The sequence below is a fragment of the Bos javanicus genome, chromosome 6 (genome assembly GCF_032452875.1).
Source record: "Bos javanicus breed banteng chromosome 6, ARS-OSU_banteng_1.0, whole genome shotgun sequence".
Lineage (NCBI taxonomy): Eukaryota > Metazoa > Chordata > Mammalia > Artiodactyla > Bovidae > Bos > Bos javanicus.
Window position 1 is genome coordinate 117,591,116 of NC_083873.1, and position 14,021 is coordinate 117,605,136.

The 14,021-nt window shown below is 62.4% G+C and overlaps 1 protein-coding gene across 6 annotated transcripts in view; it reads left to right on the forward strand.

The window, feature by feature from the left end:
• Nucleotides 1-14,021, forward strand: part of GAK (cyclin G associated kinase) — a 48,098-nt gene that overhangs the window by 32,259 nt on the left and 1,818 nt on the right. For 5 of the 6 annotated variants that reach the window (XM_061421100.1, XM_061421101.1, XM_061421103.1 and 2 more), the window contains 10 exons: nucleotides 2,193-2,387; nucleotides 2,708-2,825; nucleotides 3,148-3,227; nucleotides 6,386-6,579; nucleotides 7,013-7,156; nucleotides 7,244-7,636; nucleotides 7,866-8,039; nucleotides 8,487-8,597; nucleotides 9,624-9,740; nucleotides 13,621-13,845. In XM_061421100.1, the coding sequence (XP_061277084.1) occupies nucleotides 2,193-2,387; nucleotides 2,708-2,825; nucleotides 3,148-3,227; nucleotides 6,386-6,579; nucleotides 7,013-7,156; nucleotides 7,244-7,636; nucleotides 7,866-8,039; nucleotides 8,487-8,597; nucleotides 9,624-9,740; nucleotides 13,621-13,845 (1,751 nt within the window). Of the gene's footprint in view, nucleotides 1-2,192; nucleotides 2,388-2,707; nucleotides 2,826-3,147; nucleotides 3,228-6,385; nucleotides 6,580-7,012; nucleotides 7,157-7,243; nucleotides 7,637-7,865; nucleotides 8,040-8,486; nucleotides 8,598-9,623; nucleotides 9,741-10,230; nucleotides 11,293-13,620; nucleotides 13,846-14,021 lie in introns of those variants that run through there. The other variant, XM_061421105.1, reaches the window with a different exon arrangement.

Here is a 14,021-nt window from a genome sequence, read left to right on the forward strand (position 1 = left end):
GCCTGGATGGTGGGGTGGGGAGCTTGCCCCTCTCCTGGTTGTCGGCCCAGCCTGTTGGCTCACTGCCCGGGGCAGCACCTTGTCCCTCACCCCCCTGAGAGGGCTGGCCACACTCTGATGTCTTCTGTGTGGCTCCAGAGGGTGGGGGGTGGGGGCCCATCCACTGTGCAGAAGGGGCAGGAGAGCAAGGGCTGGGCTGCCAGGCAGGCTTCTGACCCCTTCAGCCCGTCAGCCTCCCGTGCAGGCACACCAGGGCTCCCGAGCTGTGCCTGCAGTGAGGGCCCTGCTCAGGTTGTGGTCAGAGCCGGCAGTGTTGCTGCTGGTGTGTGTGTGCCTGGCTCTGGGCCCTAGTAGACCCCAGGCTGCTGCCCTGGAGACGCGCAAGTGCGGAGAGTGTCCGCCCCCTCCCGCCCCCTCCCGCCCCCAACAGCTCAAGAGCAGCGCCAGCTCTGAGTGCACGGCTTCTCCATGCCTGTCGGAGAAGCCGCCTTGGAGCCTTCAGCTGGCCGCCAGCCCCAGGAGGGACGGGGCCCACAGGAGACGCAGGCGCCCCAAGGACAGGTTGGCGAGGGAGGCTGCCGCTCAAGGGGCATGAGGTCACCCCGGGGACAGTCAGATGAGGCGGCCTTCACACGAGACTTGGAAGTGTGCCAGGAAGTGTGGGGTCACTGGTCCATGTGTTCGAGACTCTGACAAAGTGGGGGCTGGAGGCCATGCTTGAGCAGGGAGGGAGCTTGTCAGAAGCTCTGTGCCCTGGATGGATGTAAATGCCATTGGCCGTGTCAGATGACCCGACAGACGCACCCCCGGGGCCCTGTGGGAGACGGAGTCCAGAGGAGGTCCTGATGATTCCCCCAACTTAACGGAAGAGCTCAAGGCTCAGACGCCCAGAGGACACAGCAGGGTTCAGGCCAAATCAGAAGGCGCGCCTGGGCCGCTGGGACCCACCACGGGCGCTCTCCACACGGCCAGTGTGGGTGCCGAGAGAGACGCTGAGGCCGCAAGGGGAGCCCCGGGGCGTGCTCGGGTGACCCAGGAGCTCGTGACGGGAAGCATGGGCCGGTTGTTGGGAAGCTGCTTTGTGGCACTGTGGGCCTGCACCCTCATAGAGGTGGGCAGGGGCGTGTGCAGGCCGTGCCCAGAGGCTGGAACCCCAGTTGTGTCGCCCGCCCACTCTCACTGCCCAGGTTGCCTGCTCCTCTCAGTCTTGGGTCTTGAGTCTGCTTCCAAGCTCACTCAGGCTGTGGACGTGGGTCATGGGTCCTGGCTTCTTGCTGTTGGTGAAAAGTGCCCAGATCTCCTGGCACACGGCGGGCGGTCCTACCACAGCTGTCACGAGTGGTGAGAGTGCTCTGGTAACATGAAGTGTGACAGTTGTGGGTTTAAATTCAGTTGTGGCCCCTGTTTGTTCCCAGGAGACAGGTTAGACCAGGGCCAGAAATGGCGGCGCCACAGAGGGGGTGGGGCCTCGCAGAAGGGGTGGAGCCACGCAGAGGGGGCGGAGCCACACAGAGGGGGCGGAGCCTCAGGGAGGGGCGGTGCCACACGGGGGCCAGGCCACAGAGAGGGCAGTACCTCAGAGGGGGTGGAGCCATGGAGCCATTGAAACCGGAAAGGAGTCACAGGAGCGGGTTGCAGATCCACAGAGCAGGATGCGGACGGTCTCAGTGCCAGTGAAGCAAGTTGGTGGGTCAGATCAGAGACACAGCATGTCCCACGATAGAAATGTGCATTTGGAGCCCTCGAAAAGGCCCAGTCTGGGCCCTTAAACTGCAGCAGGTTGAGAACAATAGAAATCGTGTGAGACGTGTTCCCAGGCCATTGAGGAGTTAATCCGGAAATCAGGACAGCAAGACTGCTTTGGAAACCCTAGATGTTTCCAAGGGAAAAAGCCTACTTCTGAGTAGCCGTAAATCAGAGAGGAAGTCTCAAGGGAAATGTGAAGACATTTTGAACTGAGTGAAAATTACGTAAGGTTCATGAAATGACACTAGAACGTTGCTTTGAGGGGAATTTCACGTGAAATGCTAACGTGTGATTGAAAAAAGGTTGATGTCCTGACAGGCTCCAGAGACAGGGAACATGCATGTGACGAACGTGACGTAGCGTGTGGGCTGCACGTGGAGAACGTGGATGATCCCCATGGGCTGAGTACAGAGCACACGTGACCCGGCTTGCCTCCTGCCCTCCAGGTACATTGAGTACATGTGTGACATGGTGGCCGAGGAGCCCGTCACGCCCCACAGCAAGCCCATCCTGGTGAAGGCCGTGGTCATGACGCCTGTGCCGCTTTTCAGCAAGCAGAGGAGCGGCTGCAGGCCCTTCTGCGAGGTCTACGTGGGGGATGAGCGTGTGACCACCACGTCCCAGGAATACGACAAGATGAGGTGGGCTCGGGCACAGGCCCTTCTGTCTGTGCAGCCTCGTGCTCCTGCAGCTGTGGGAGGCGCCTGTTCTCTGGGCTTGCAGCCGGGTGGTGGGCCTCGGTGCGGTGGGGCTGGGAGACGTGAGCCTGGGTGGGGTGGGCTGGAGGCAGGGCTGGCAGAGTGGCTCCTTGGACGTCATTTCCTGGAGCACCCTCCTGCCCAAACCCTGACATAATTTGGTAGAAAAATCACGAGGCAGGAGGAAACACGCTTTGGTCTTCGTCAGCATGTGCGCCTCTCGCTTACGTAAGGGAACTGCTTGTTTTGGTTCTGTTCTCCAGAGACTTTAAAATTGAGGATGGCAAAGCGGTCATTCCCCTGGGCATAACAGTCCAGGGGGACGTGCTCATCATCATCTATCATGCGAGGTCCACCCTGGGAGGAAGGCTGCAGGCCAAGGTAAGGGGGGTGCCAGCGGCCCCGGGCTCACAGGTGAGCTTGGCCCTTCGTGTGCGGTGAGGGCCCCAGTCTCGTCTGTGTGGCAGAGCTGGTCGGCAGCCTGCACCTGCCCTCTGCATGGGCCCGAGGGCCTGCTAGGCTGTGGCCTGGGGCTCCCCTGTGGGCCCAAGGAGCTGCTTGTCAGCAGAGGCACCACCCTGATGTCTCTGTGTCCCCGCCACCTGGAACCCTGCCTGGGGCTCTGAGACCCTGGGACCCATGAGAAGCCTGGCGGGGCCCCCACCCAGCCTGAGGACCGCTGCTCCTGTACTCCCGCCCGCAGATGGCGTCCATGAAGATGTTTCAGATCCAGTTTCACACAGGGTTCGTGCCTCGGAACGCAGCTACTGTGAAGTTTGCCAAGTATGTTGGTGCCGCGCCGTGGGGGGATGGGAGGGGTTGGGGCACACAGACACCCCCGCCGTGGGTGGGGGGCAGATGCATGCCGCACGGTGGAAACTGGCAAGCGCCCAGGAGGGCTCCTGCAGAAGGTGCCAAGCGGGGGCTGCTCGTGGTGATGGCTCGGGGGACCCCCAGCATCGGTGGTGTGGGCCGGAGGTGCCTCTCGTGTTTCTGCGTGTTGCTGTTTCTTTAAGAGCCTCGAGGCTCATGTTTCCGCGTGTTGTTGCCCTTTAATAGCTTCCAGGCACGTTCCCGTCTGTTAGTGTGTTTTCACGTTGGCTCCTAGCGTTCTGCTTTATGTGACAACAAGACAGAGATGAGGAGTGTCACATCTTTAGGCCTCAGGTTTTTCTCCTTCAGGGAGGGTGCCTCAGGGCTTCCATAGGCCTAGCTTCCTGAGACGTGTCTCTTCAGAAGCCAGATGATGAAGACGAGTGAGCAGAAGATGTGCGCACGTCTAAGCTGGGGAGCGGCATTTACTGCCTGGGTCATGTGTGCGGGGAAATACAGGGGTTCTACTGCAGACCTGGAGCAGGTAGGCAGGAGGCAGGAGTGACTCGGGGGCTGCGGACCGCACGTGTGGTAGCAGAGTAGACGTGGGAGCGTGGTGGAGGTGGGGATGTCGAGTGCCGGGGAGAGGCCAGGCAGCCCTGTTTGGAGCCCGAGGAAAAAAGGATACAGTGGAGATCGTGCTGGGAAGACCACTGGCCGGAAATTTCCTGAAAGTGATCTGAGAGACAGCAAACCATAGAATCAGAACTGGAAAGCGGGACCTCTTTGGTGGCCCAGTGGTTAAGACTCAAAGCTGCTAGTGCAGGGAGCCCGTGTCCGATCCCTGGTCAGGGAACTAAAGCCCGTGTGCTGCAACTGAACGTCCGGTACAGTCAAATAAAATCAAACCGGAAACAGCAAGCAGCTCTTCGAAGGAAGGGATGTCAAACTGCTGAAAACCGAAGATGACCTTTCCAGTGCCCCTGGGGTGGCCTTCAAAGTAAGGAGACCAGCAGCTGCTGTGCACCCGCGCAGTGGAGCCGAGTTGGGGCACTTACGGGAGAAGAGCATCACCAACCGCGAAGTCCGTGTCTGGGGGAATCATCCTTCAAACGTCACGGCCGGTCAGAGGTGTTTCCAGGCAACGAGACGTCCGCAGCACGTGTGTCACGCATGGGCCTGTGGGGCCGTGTGCAGGACACGTAAGGAAATGGGGTTGGAAAGAGAAAGCCCCCATCAAAGGTGGGCAGGAGGCTCCTGGCGCTTCAGAGGGATGGCGTCCACACGGCCTGTCAGCTCCTGGGCGGGCTGCCGCGTCCCTCGTTGCCCGGGAAGCAGTTTAGAGCTGTGAAGACAACAAGTAACGCGCCGGGAGCCACGCAGAGTTAGTCTTCTCATGGTGAGAACTCCTCGAGATGAGAACCGCCGAGATCTCCGTCTCAGTGACGTTCACGTGGCAGCGTGGCACCGTTAGCCCTGCCCCCAGAGCCTTAGGCTCAGTGGCTCCAGATTGGGAAGAGGCCCAGTGCTGTTGGTGGTCGGGTGGTGAGTGAGACGCGGTGTCACGTCTGCGACCCCTGGTGTCTGCTCGGGCCTCCTTGGGGTCCTCACGGCCCGAGAAGCGGCCACCCCTGGTGGGGTGGTCCTGCTTGTGTCTGGAGAGAGACTGGGTTTACTCTGTATGGACAGGGGAGCTGTGCTTCACTGCAGGTCAGGCCTCTGGAAGTGGACTCATTGGTTAAAGAGGAGAAAGGCAAGTGGTGCCTGGTGGGCTGTTGAAAGAGGACACTTTTCAGAAGGACTCACATTCCTCAGGGGCCCTCCTGTGACGGGGGTGGGGAGCAGGTGTGAGCGACGATGGGGCAGTCTGGGGCGAAAGCCAGTGCGTTTGTTCCCTGCCCAGTGGGTGGGGCTGGTCCTTCTGAGACCCCGGCCCTTGAGGGGCGCTGGGGGCTGCACCTCGTGTCATAGACCTCATTGTGTCCTCACTGGCTGTGAAGACCCTGGCTTGGGGGCTGCCTCTGGGCTGGACCGGGCGGGGAGGCGGGGTGGGTGGCCGCCAGCATGTTGCTGAGAGCGGGCCCTGGGGCCCTGCCTCCCTGGAGCTGAGCTTTAGCGGCCTCGCGCCCTCTGTGGGCTGGTCCCCACCTCGTGGACGGGCCCATCCCCAGGCCCTTCACCGCCATTGCTGTCGGGCTTCCCCGCTGTGGTCCCTGCGCCTTCCCCTCCCGACGGCTGACTGTCCCTGTGTCGTCTTCTGGGGGCGCCCCACCGGCACCCGAAGGAGAGCCCCACGGCCCGGCAGCCGCTCTGCCTGCACCCACATGGGCCTGGCCTCACTCCGCAGAGGCCCCTGGTTCCCTCATCATGCAGAGGGGGCCAGGGCCATGAGGAATGGGAAGGACTGACTGGGGGACGTCACTCTGGGGTCACGCGTGCTTGCTCACCCCGTGTTGTTGGGTCGCGACACCTCCGGCCCTCGGGGACCTGCCACTCCTTTTTAGCTCCTCCTCTCGTCGCCTTCCTGTTTTTACACGCACGACCAGTAAGTAACGCGAACAGAGGTCAGCGAAGAACCCGCTGTGGCCCTGCTGCCGGCTGAGGAACTGGGGTGCGTCAGTGCCGTCCTCAGGTGCCCTCGGCGGGGAGGAGCAGGCTGGAATTCCCTGCAGGTGGAGGGCCGCGGGCCTCAGGCTGCCCGGTGAGCTGGCTGCCGCGGCCAGGCTGCTCCCACCCCATGGGGGTAGGCCATTGTCTCTGCAGCAGCTCCCAGAGGTCTTGGTTTGTGGACGTCTGTTCACAGGGGTTTTGCCAGGATGGATGGCATTGTTTTTATTTGAACCTGCATTTTACGACCTGAGAGCCTGATCCGATTTGAAGCCCAGGACCTGAGGGGTGACGGGAGTTGGGCTCCTGCTCTGAGGGTGTGGTCGGGTCTTGCTGCACACAGACCCCGCAGGCCCCTCTGAGCTTTCGCTCGGTGGTGGCTTGCATGTCCAGAGCATGAGGTGCCGGTGTGGTGCCCGCCGAGAACACGGCCCTGCCCCGTGCCTGCATCCTGGTGGACGTTGGGGTGACCCCGACGTGCCCGTGGTCCTCCCTAACCTGCGCCTGGCCTCCAACTGCAGGTATGATCTGGATGCTTGCGACATCCAGGAGAAGTACCCCGACGTGTTCCAAGTGAGCCTGGAGGTGGAGGTGGAGCCCAGAGACAGGCCCGGCCACGAGGCCCCGCCCTGGGAGGGTGCAGGCATGCGAGGGCTGAACCCCAAGATCCTCTTCTCCAGCCGGGAGGAGCAGCAAGACGTCCTGTCCAAGTTTGGTGAGATCCAGCGTTGAGGGCACGCCTGCGGGGCCCCTGCAGAGGTCATCCTGGTGACCCCTGTCCGCGGGATCAAGGCCTCTTTCCAGAGCGCTTCTGAGTGAGCGCCGGAAGCATGCCGGTGGTGACCCTGGGGCTCCCTTGGCCACAGTACAGGTTGCCTGTGTTCTTGGCGGGCTTTTTCTCCATTTTTTAACGTGAGGTATAGCTAAGTATTCCTAAAAAGCATGTGCACCTCTGTGAGCACATCTGTGTGCATGGGTATACACGTGTGCACACGTGTGACCCAGGGCAGCCTCGGGCAGCAGTGGTATCCATTCACAGATGGGCCCGCATCGGTTGTCCTGTGGGTTCTGGACGTGGAAGCTTGTCCCAGCCCTGGGCCTGGTCCTGGAGCCCTGAGTGGGGGGCCTGACACCCCCTCTTCCTGCAGGGAAGCCAGAGCTCCCCAGGCAGCCTGGGTCCACCGCACAGTACGACGCCGAGGCCGGGCCCGCGGATGCCGAGCCCCCTGAGTCAGACTCGCCGCACAGCAGCGTGGATGCTGATCACTTCCTGCACACGCTGGACTGGCGGGGTGGGTTGGTGGGTCTGGCTGCCCCCTGGGGCTCCCCTCGGCACCCCCTCGTGCTGAGCCACAGCTGTCCTGCTGTGTTCTTTGCAGAGGATCGGGACTCCACTGTGGGCCCGGAGGGTCACCTGGCCGAGGAGGGTCCCTCTGCTGTGGCCGAGGACGGCTGTGTGAGTGAGCCATCGGACGAGGAAGCCCCGACACCCTCAGCGGAGAGCGGGGACACAGGCGATGAGGACGTGCCCGCCCCCGCCGCCCCGCAGGATGACAGCGTGGACCTTCTGGGGCTGCACGCGGAGGCGGGGCCTGTGCCCGCCCCCCAGGCCCCCGGCGGCCCCCCCAGCAACGCAGACCTGCTCGGCTGCCTGCTCGGGGCCCCGGGCCCCGCTCCGGAGGGTGCTGTGGGGGGCCTGCTCGACGGGGATGCGGCCCTGCTCTTCAGCAGCCCAGCCCCCGCGCCTTGCACCCAGACAACTGCCCCGGCCGGTAGGTGCTGCTGCTGGGAGTGCTGTGTCATTCAGGCACCTTGAGCCATTGCGAGGCGGGCGGTGGTCAGCACTAACCCCCACACTCGGGGCCCAGGTGCCTGGGGAGGGTTGTCCCGGGGTGGGCGCCTGAGCTGAGTGTGCATGGCGGTGCCCGCGCTCAGGCCTGCCTGGGCTGAGTGTGCATTGCCGTGCCTGCACTCACGCCCGCCCACTCCGTGTCGCCGCAGCTGACCCGTTCGGCCCGCTCCTGCTGCCGCCCGACGTGGACACCCCTCCTAGCTCGCAGCCTGACCTCTTCGGGGAATTCCTCAACTCAGACGCCCCGGCCGCCCAGCCCGCGCCCTTCCCCTCCACCCACAGCGCTCCGCCGCCAGCCTGCAGCACCGACTTCCTGCATCTTGGTGAGGGCAGCCTCTGCTCCTGGGTGTGGGGCGGGCGGGCATGGTCTCAGGTCCTCCCTCCCCCGGGATGGGTGCGCAACCGGTGTCCACACTGTGCACCCTGCTGGGTTCATCGGGTGGGAGGCAGGTTTGGGGGTGTCTGTGTGTGGCTGGCTGCAGCGGGAGGAGGCCCCTGGAGAACCTCTCAAGTGAGGAACCAGACGCTGGTCTCAGTACCGCCCTCAGAGTCTCCACTTGCTGACTCCTCACGCCCTGTCCTCAGCCTGAGGGAACCAGTCAGAGGGCGGCCTGGAGGGTGTGAGCCCCCTGCCCGGCCGCCCGAGCAGGGGATGGGGATGCCCCGCAGACGGGACTCACAGCCAGGCTGTCCCCGGGGCCCTGAGAGCTCATGTGAGGCTGTGTGTCCACCCCACCGGGGACCCTCAGAAAGCGCCATTGTCTTCCCAGGGGACCTGCCCGCCGAGCCCAGCAAGATGACAGCCTCTGCCAGCCACCCCGACCTGCTGGGAGCCTGGGATGCCTGGGCTGAGGCGCCGGCCCCCGCGCTGGCTGCAGACGGTTAGTGGGGAGACTGTGCCCTCCCCAGCCCTTCCCTCCCATACCTGCGCTGGTTCTGAAGTTTTCACCCCAACTGTTCCTTAGTGCCTCCTGCAGGGCTCCGGGGAGGCTGCGGGCTGTCCTGGTCTGTCCTCCTGGGGCCGGGAGGGCGACTGGCCTCCCACTTGTCTCACGTGTCCTGTAGGAGGCGCCCGTGCTGAATTCTGCTCTGGAGGCAGCGGCGTGTGTGAGGCCCGTGACGCGTAGCTCTCTCAGTTCTGTTCATCTGTAGGCCGTGACTTTACAGACGTGTGTGTGCATGCTAAGTCACTTCAGTCATGTCTGTCTGTGACCCTGTGGACTGCAGCCTCCAAGGCTCCTCTGTCCGTGGGGTTCACCAGGCAAGAATCTTGGAGTGATTACTGTACCCTCCAGGGGATCGTCCTCCAGGGGATCATCCCAACCCAGGGACCGACATGGGTCTCTCTGGGTCCCTGCTCTGGCGGGCGTGCTCCTAATCACTACGCCGCCTGGGAAGCCCTTCACGGATGGGACTCTGGCGGTCTGACCGGCTGTCAGCTCTTTCAGTTTGCTGTTTTCATTACGAGTGAGGTTGATTATTGTTTCGTATGGGTCTGCTTATTTGTGTTTCTTTTGAGAACTGCTCCACGTTCTCTATTTCTCTGCATCAGAGATTCACCCTTTTCCCTTTAGCTGATGAGAGCTCTTTCTGAGCTGCCGTCACTTGTAATGACCTCACAGTGACTCCTCAGTGACCCAGGAGTTGGGGCAGGACAGCCTGTAGAGTTATGGAGAGTGTGGGAACGCGCACTCACGCTCTGGATGGGCTGTGAGGGCCGGCGGGGCGGGCCCAGACGATTTGCTCGGGCTGTCAGGGGAGTGCCGCACGGAGCCTTGGGGGTGGCTCCGCTGCACGTGGCCTTGTCCCACGCGAGGTGACTACACCCAGTGAGGCCTTCAGCACGTGAGCTGGGGGAGGCTGTGCCACCCCAGTGCGCGGGTTCTGACGCCCCTGCCCTTCTCCAGGCACCTTCTTCTCTCCTGGAGACCAGCCAGCCCCTTCTGGCCTTCCAGCCGGCCAGACCAAGTCTCAGAGCCAGGACCCGTTTGCAGACCTTGGCGACCTCAGTGCCGGCCTCCAAGGTAACCTAATGGCCACCCGAGGCTGTGGGGAGCACCAGGCCTCTCTGAGGGGGCTCTGCACCCCCCTGAGGCACGTGGGGAGCACCAGGCCTCTCTGGGTGGGGGGCTTTGCACCCCCCTGAGGCACGTGGGGAGCACCAGGCCTCTCTGGGGGGTCTGCACCCCCCTGAGGCCCTGGGGAGCACCAGGCCTCTCTGGGGGGGGCTCCGCACCCCCTGAGGCACGTGGGGAGCACCAGGCCTCTCTGGGGGGGGCTCCGCACCCCCTGAGGCACGTGGGGAGCACCAGGCCTCTCTGCGGAGGGCCTCTGCACCCCCCTGAGACAAGTGGGAAACAACCAGGCCTCTCTGGCGGTCTGCACCCCGCTGAGGCCATGGGGAGCACCAGGCCTCTCTGGGGGGCCTCTGCACCCCCCTGAGGCCGTGGGGAGCACCAGGCCTCTCTGTGGGGTCTGCACCCCCCTGAGGTGCGGCCTCACCCAATTCCCCAGGGCCCAGCAACAGCAGCAGATGCCCCTCTGCCTTCTCTCAGGAGCTTGTTGCCAAGACAACGCCAGGAGCTGCCAGAGCAGGCACAGGCACTGGCTCCTCTGCCAGCTCCATGTGTGGGGGCCAGCTGGGGGCTGCCTCAGCCCAGGATGGTGGAACCTGCCTGCCCCGCTTGGAGTGTGGGGCCGGGGTGCAGAATTCACCACCATCACTGTCCTTTCTGAGAAGCCCTCTAAGGACGTTGGTTCTTTGGAGGCCATGAGTGTGTCTCATCCCTTGGCAGTTGGGAGGCATGTGGAATTTTAGGTGAAAATAACATCCCCAGACACTTTGCGGACTTTCACAAGGTTTCATTGTCTCCCTGAACGTGTTCCTGGAACTGTGGGTGTGTCTGGGCTCGAAAGGCAGGGCCACCCAGAGCCTTTCGGGTGCTGCCTGTGGTGGAAAGGACTTCTTAGGATCCGGGGCGCCTGTTCTCAGGGTGGAGCCCCACCTTCAGCCCGGCACTGTGACCCCAGACGTCCATCACACCCCCCTCAGAAAACAGTCCTGCGTGAAGCTCATGGAGCCGAACAGAGAAACAAACCCACATTCTAGCTGGAGACCTCAGCATCCCTGTGTCAGCACAGACGGAGCCGCAGACGGGGGCCAGCGAGGCCCGGGCTGCCGCGGCACACTGCCCAGCAGCAGGGCCCATGCAGCTGCCAGGAAAGGCCACACGCTGGGCCGCGGGCAACCCTCAGCAAGGGAGAACGGAGACCACATGGAGTGTGTCACTCCCCGGCCGGCAGAGCCGAACGGGAGGTCGATGGCAGTGAGGTAACTCAGAAGTTGAGCTTTTCAGAACCAAATGGCACAATTCTGAATGACACTTATGTGGCAAGTCTTAAGGGAAATAAAACTGTCAAACGGAATGAAAGTGAAAACACAACATGGCTAAACGTGAGGTACGCAGCTAAAGCAGTGCCGGGAGGGAGACGTGTGTCATTGAGTGTGCAGTTTGGAAAAGAGGAGACGGCTCACTGGTGTTGTGAGTTCTCAGCTAAAGATGCTTGTAAAGCAAAGTAAGCTCAAAGCAAATAGAAGGAAGGGAATCGTGAGAAGCCCAAACCAGTGAGAAAGAGAAGAAACTAGAGAAAACGGGTTGATCAAAACGTCAGTTCTGAGAAGATCAGTAAAGCTGACCAATCTCTCCTAAGATGGATTAAAAAGAGAGGTTAGCATGAGTTGTCCACAGAGCCTGGAGGTGCCAAGGGAAGACAGACTCACGGCCTCAGCCCCACACCTGGGCCTGCTGTGAGGGGCCACGCCGGGGAGGAGGCTGTTGGAGAGGGTCTGTAACTGTGGTGAACTTGAGCTCAGTTAGAAACCACCCGTGGAGGAGCCCTCTAGGCCCAGCTGGGTTCCCTGGACCATTTTACCAAATGTTTAAAGAACACCAGTTCTGCACGGTCTTTTTAGGAAGTAGGAAGAGGAGGGAGTATTTTGCAGTTGGTTTTATGAGGCTGGTATCACTCTGATACCAAAACCAGATGGAGACAGTGCAGAAGAAAACCAGAGGCCCCAAGGCAGCATTGCTCACAGACAGAGACCAGCACGAGAGCCCGCCACGGCAGGCAGGGCTTGTCCCAGAAGGCACGGCTGGCTCAGCACCTCAAACCCACGAGCAGGGCCCGCGGAGGGAGGGCTCGGAGGGAACTGTGATCATACCCACGGTGCAGAGAAGGTGTCCGCGGAGTCCAGCCCACTGTGGGGAGCACTGCCAACAGGCCGGCGGCTCGCAGCCTGTAGACTTGAGCCAGCACGTCTTCAGAGTCCTGCTGCCTGCCTCACGCTGGGTTTCGGAAGACTGCACGCTCTCCGGGGCTGAGCCCGGCAGTGCATGAAGGCAGGAGAGGGGCAGAAGGGACAGGCAGTGTGGCCGTGTGCAGACAGTTAGGGTTTCCCGGGCAGACAGTTAGCTGTCTGGGAAAGAGCTTCAGGTCCCAGGACGCGGGAGCAACAGACACACCAGGGCTGCTCCTGTTTGCTGGCAGCACCTGCAGGGAGCCCCCAGTTCAGAGCGGCACTGTCTACAGTCGCCACAAAAGAAGGAAGAAGGAAACTCGCGGCTCTTACCGAGCAGGCACAGGACTTGTGAAGCTACGAAACAGATGAGGAAAGAGGTCGGGGAAGGCCTTGGAGACTAGCTCGCCGCCCAGAGACCAGCGAGGGGAAGGCTCTCCAGCAGTGGTCAAGGGGTCAGCTTAGTCCCCACCGGAATTCAGACAGACTCACTGTAGAATTTATTGGAGAGTTGGGGGAAGGGGTCCGTTCAGCCCAGCGAGCCCTGGCAGACTCTAGCTACTGGAATTAGCCCTGCGTGGTGTGGGCAGGACAGACACACGGGTCCTGGGGCAGGATGGAGGACCTGCAAGACGGCGGTGCAAAGCCATTTGTAGAGGCGCTGGGCAAGGAAAGTGGCCTCGCCCTGAACTTCACGCCTGAGACAGCAAGTGAGTGACCACTGCTCAGAAGCGGCTGCAGATTTTCTAAAGCCTTGAGAAGAGGAACAGAAAGGTGTGTCACCCAGACCGTGATCCATCAGAGAAAAATGGGTGAATTGGACTTAGTCAGAAGGTTTTGCTGTGCTGACGGCTGTCAGCAAGATGGACGCTACAGTGGGGAAAGCAGCTCTGAGCCGCGCGCGCCGGCTCCCGCTCACGTGGGGGCAGCAACAGGGAAAACGGAGCCGGACCCGCCCGCCTTGGGGATGAGTGAGCGTCGGAGAGGACGGCAGCCCTGCCCAGTGCCGGGGACAGCGCCGGGCCCAGAGCTGGCGGGCGTGGCTCCCCGTGGACCCGACCCCTGCTGCTGTTCACCCTGGAGGCACGTGCGGGCTGCTCGGGGGTCCGGCCCCAGTGCACAGGGCTGCCACTGGCAGTGGCCTGATGGAACCTGCCAGAGTCCTCCACGGTGCGTCCACCCGCCAGGCTGCCGGCAACAAGGGGCAGCTGGGCGTGTCCTGAGTGAGAAGACCCATCTCAAAGGCCACCTGTCCTGTGATTCCACTTCCAGAATGTCCTTGAGATGATGGTCACAGGTCAGAAAACAGGGACGTCTTGACCCTGCTGCGTGCGTGAATTTGTACACACGTGAAGTGGCCAAGGACCATACACGTGACACGCGACCTACCCACGTGTGCCGGTCGGGGGCTGAGGGCTCTGGGCACTGGTTTTGAGCTTCCTGGACTGTGTCCTGCGTGTGAACGCATGGGGAGGGGAGCCCGCCAGGCGCCAGCTCGACACGGCCTGTCGCAGCCGCCGACCTGGGGCACGGTCCCCAAGGGCTGAGCGCCTGCGGGCAGTCCGTGTGGGCCGTCGCTGATGCTCCCGCGGGAACTGTCTCCCCAGGCTCGCCTGCCGCAGCTGCTCCTGGGGGCTTTGGTCCCAAAGCAGCGCCCCCTCCCAAGGCCAGCAGCTCCTGGCAGACGAGTCGGCCCCCAGCCCAGGGCACCCCGTGGCCCCCCCAGGCCAAGCCGCCCCCCAAAGCCAGTGTACCGCCAAGGCCTAACTACACCTCCAGCTTCAGTGTGATCGGTAGCCGGGAGGAGCGGGGGGTCCGCGCCCCCAGCTTTGGTGAGTATCCCCCTCCGGCCCCGTGAAGTGGGTACAGCAGAGTCACGTCTCGTCTTGTCCGGCTCAGTTCAGTCCTCGGGAAGGGCGTTTAAAGAGACTCCACTGGTGGGAGCCCCTTGGGACAGAAGTTCACGGTTCCAGACCTGTGTCTGGGTGACCTCTGCCCCTGGCAGGCA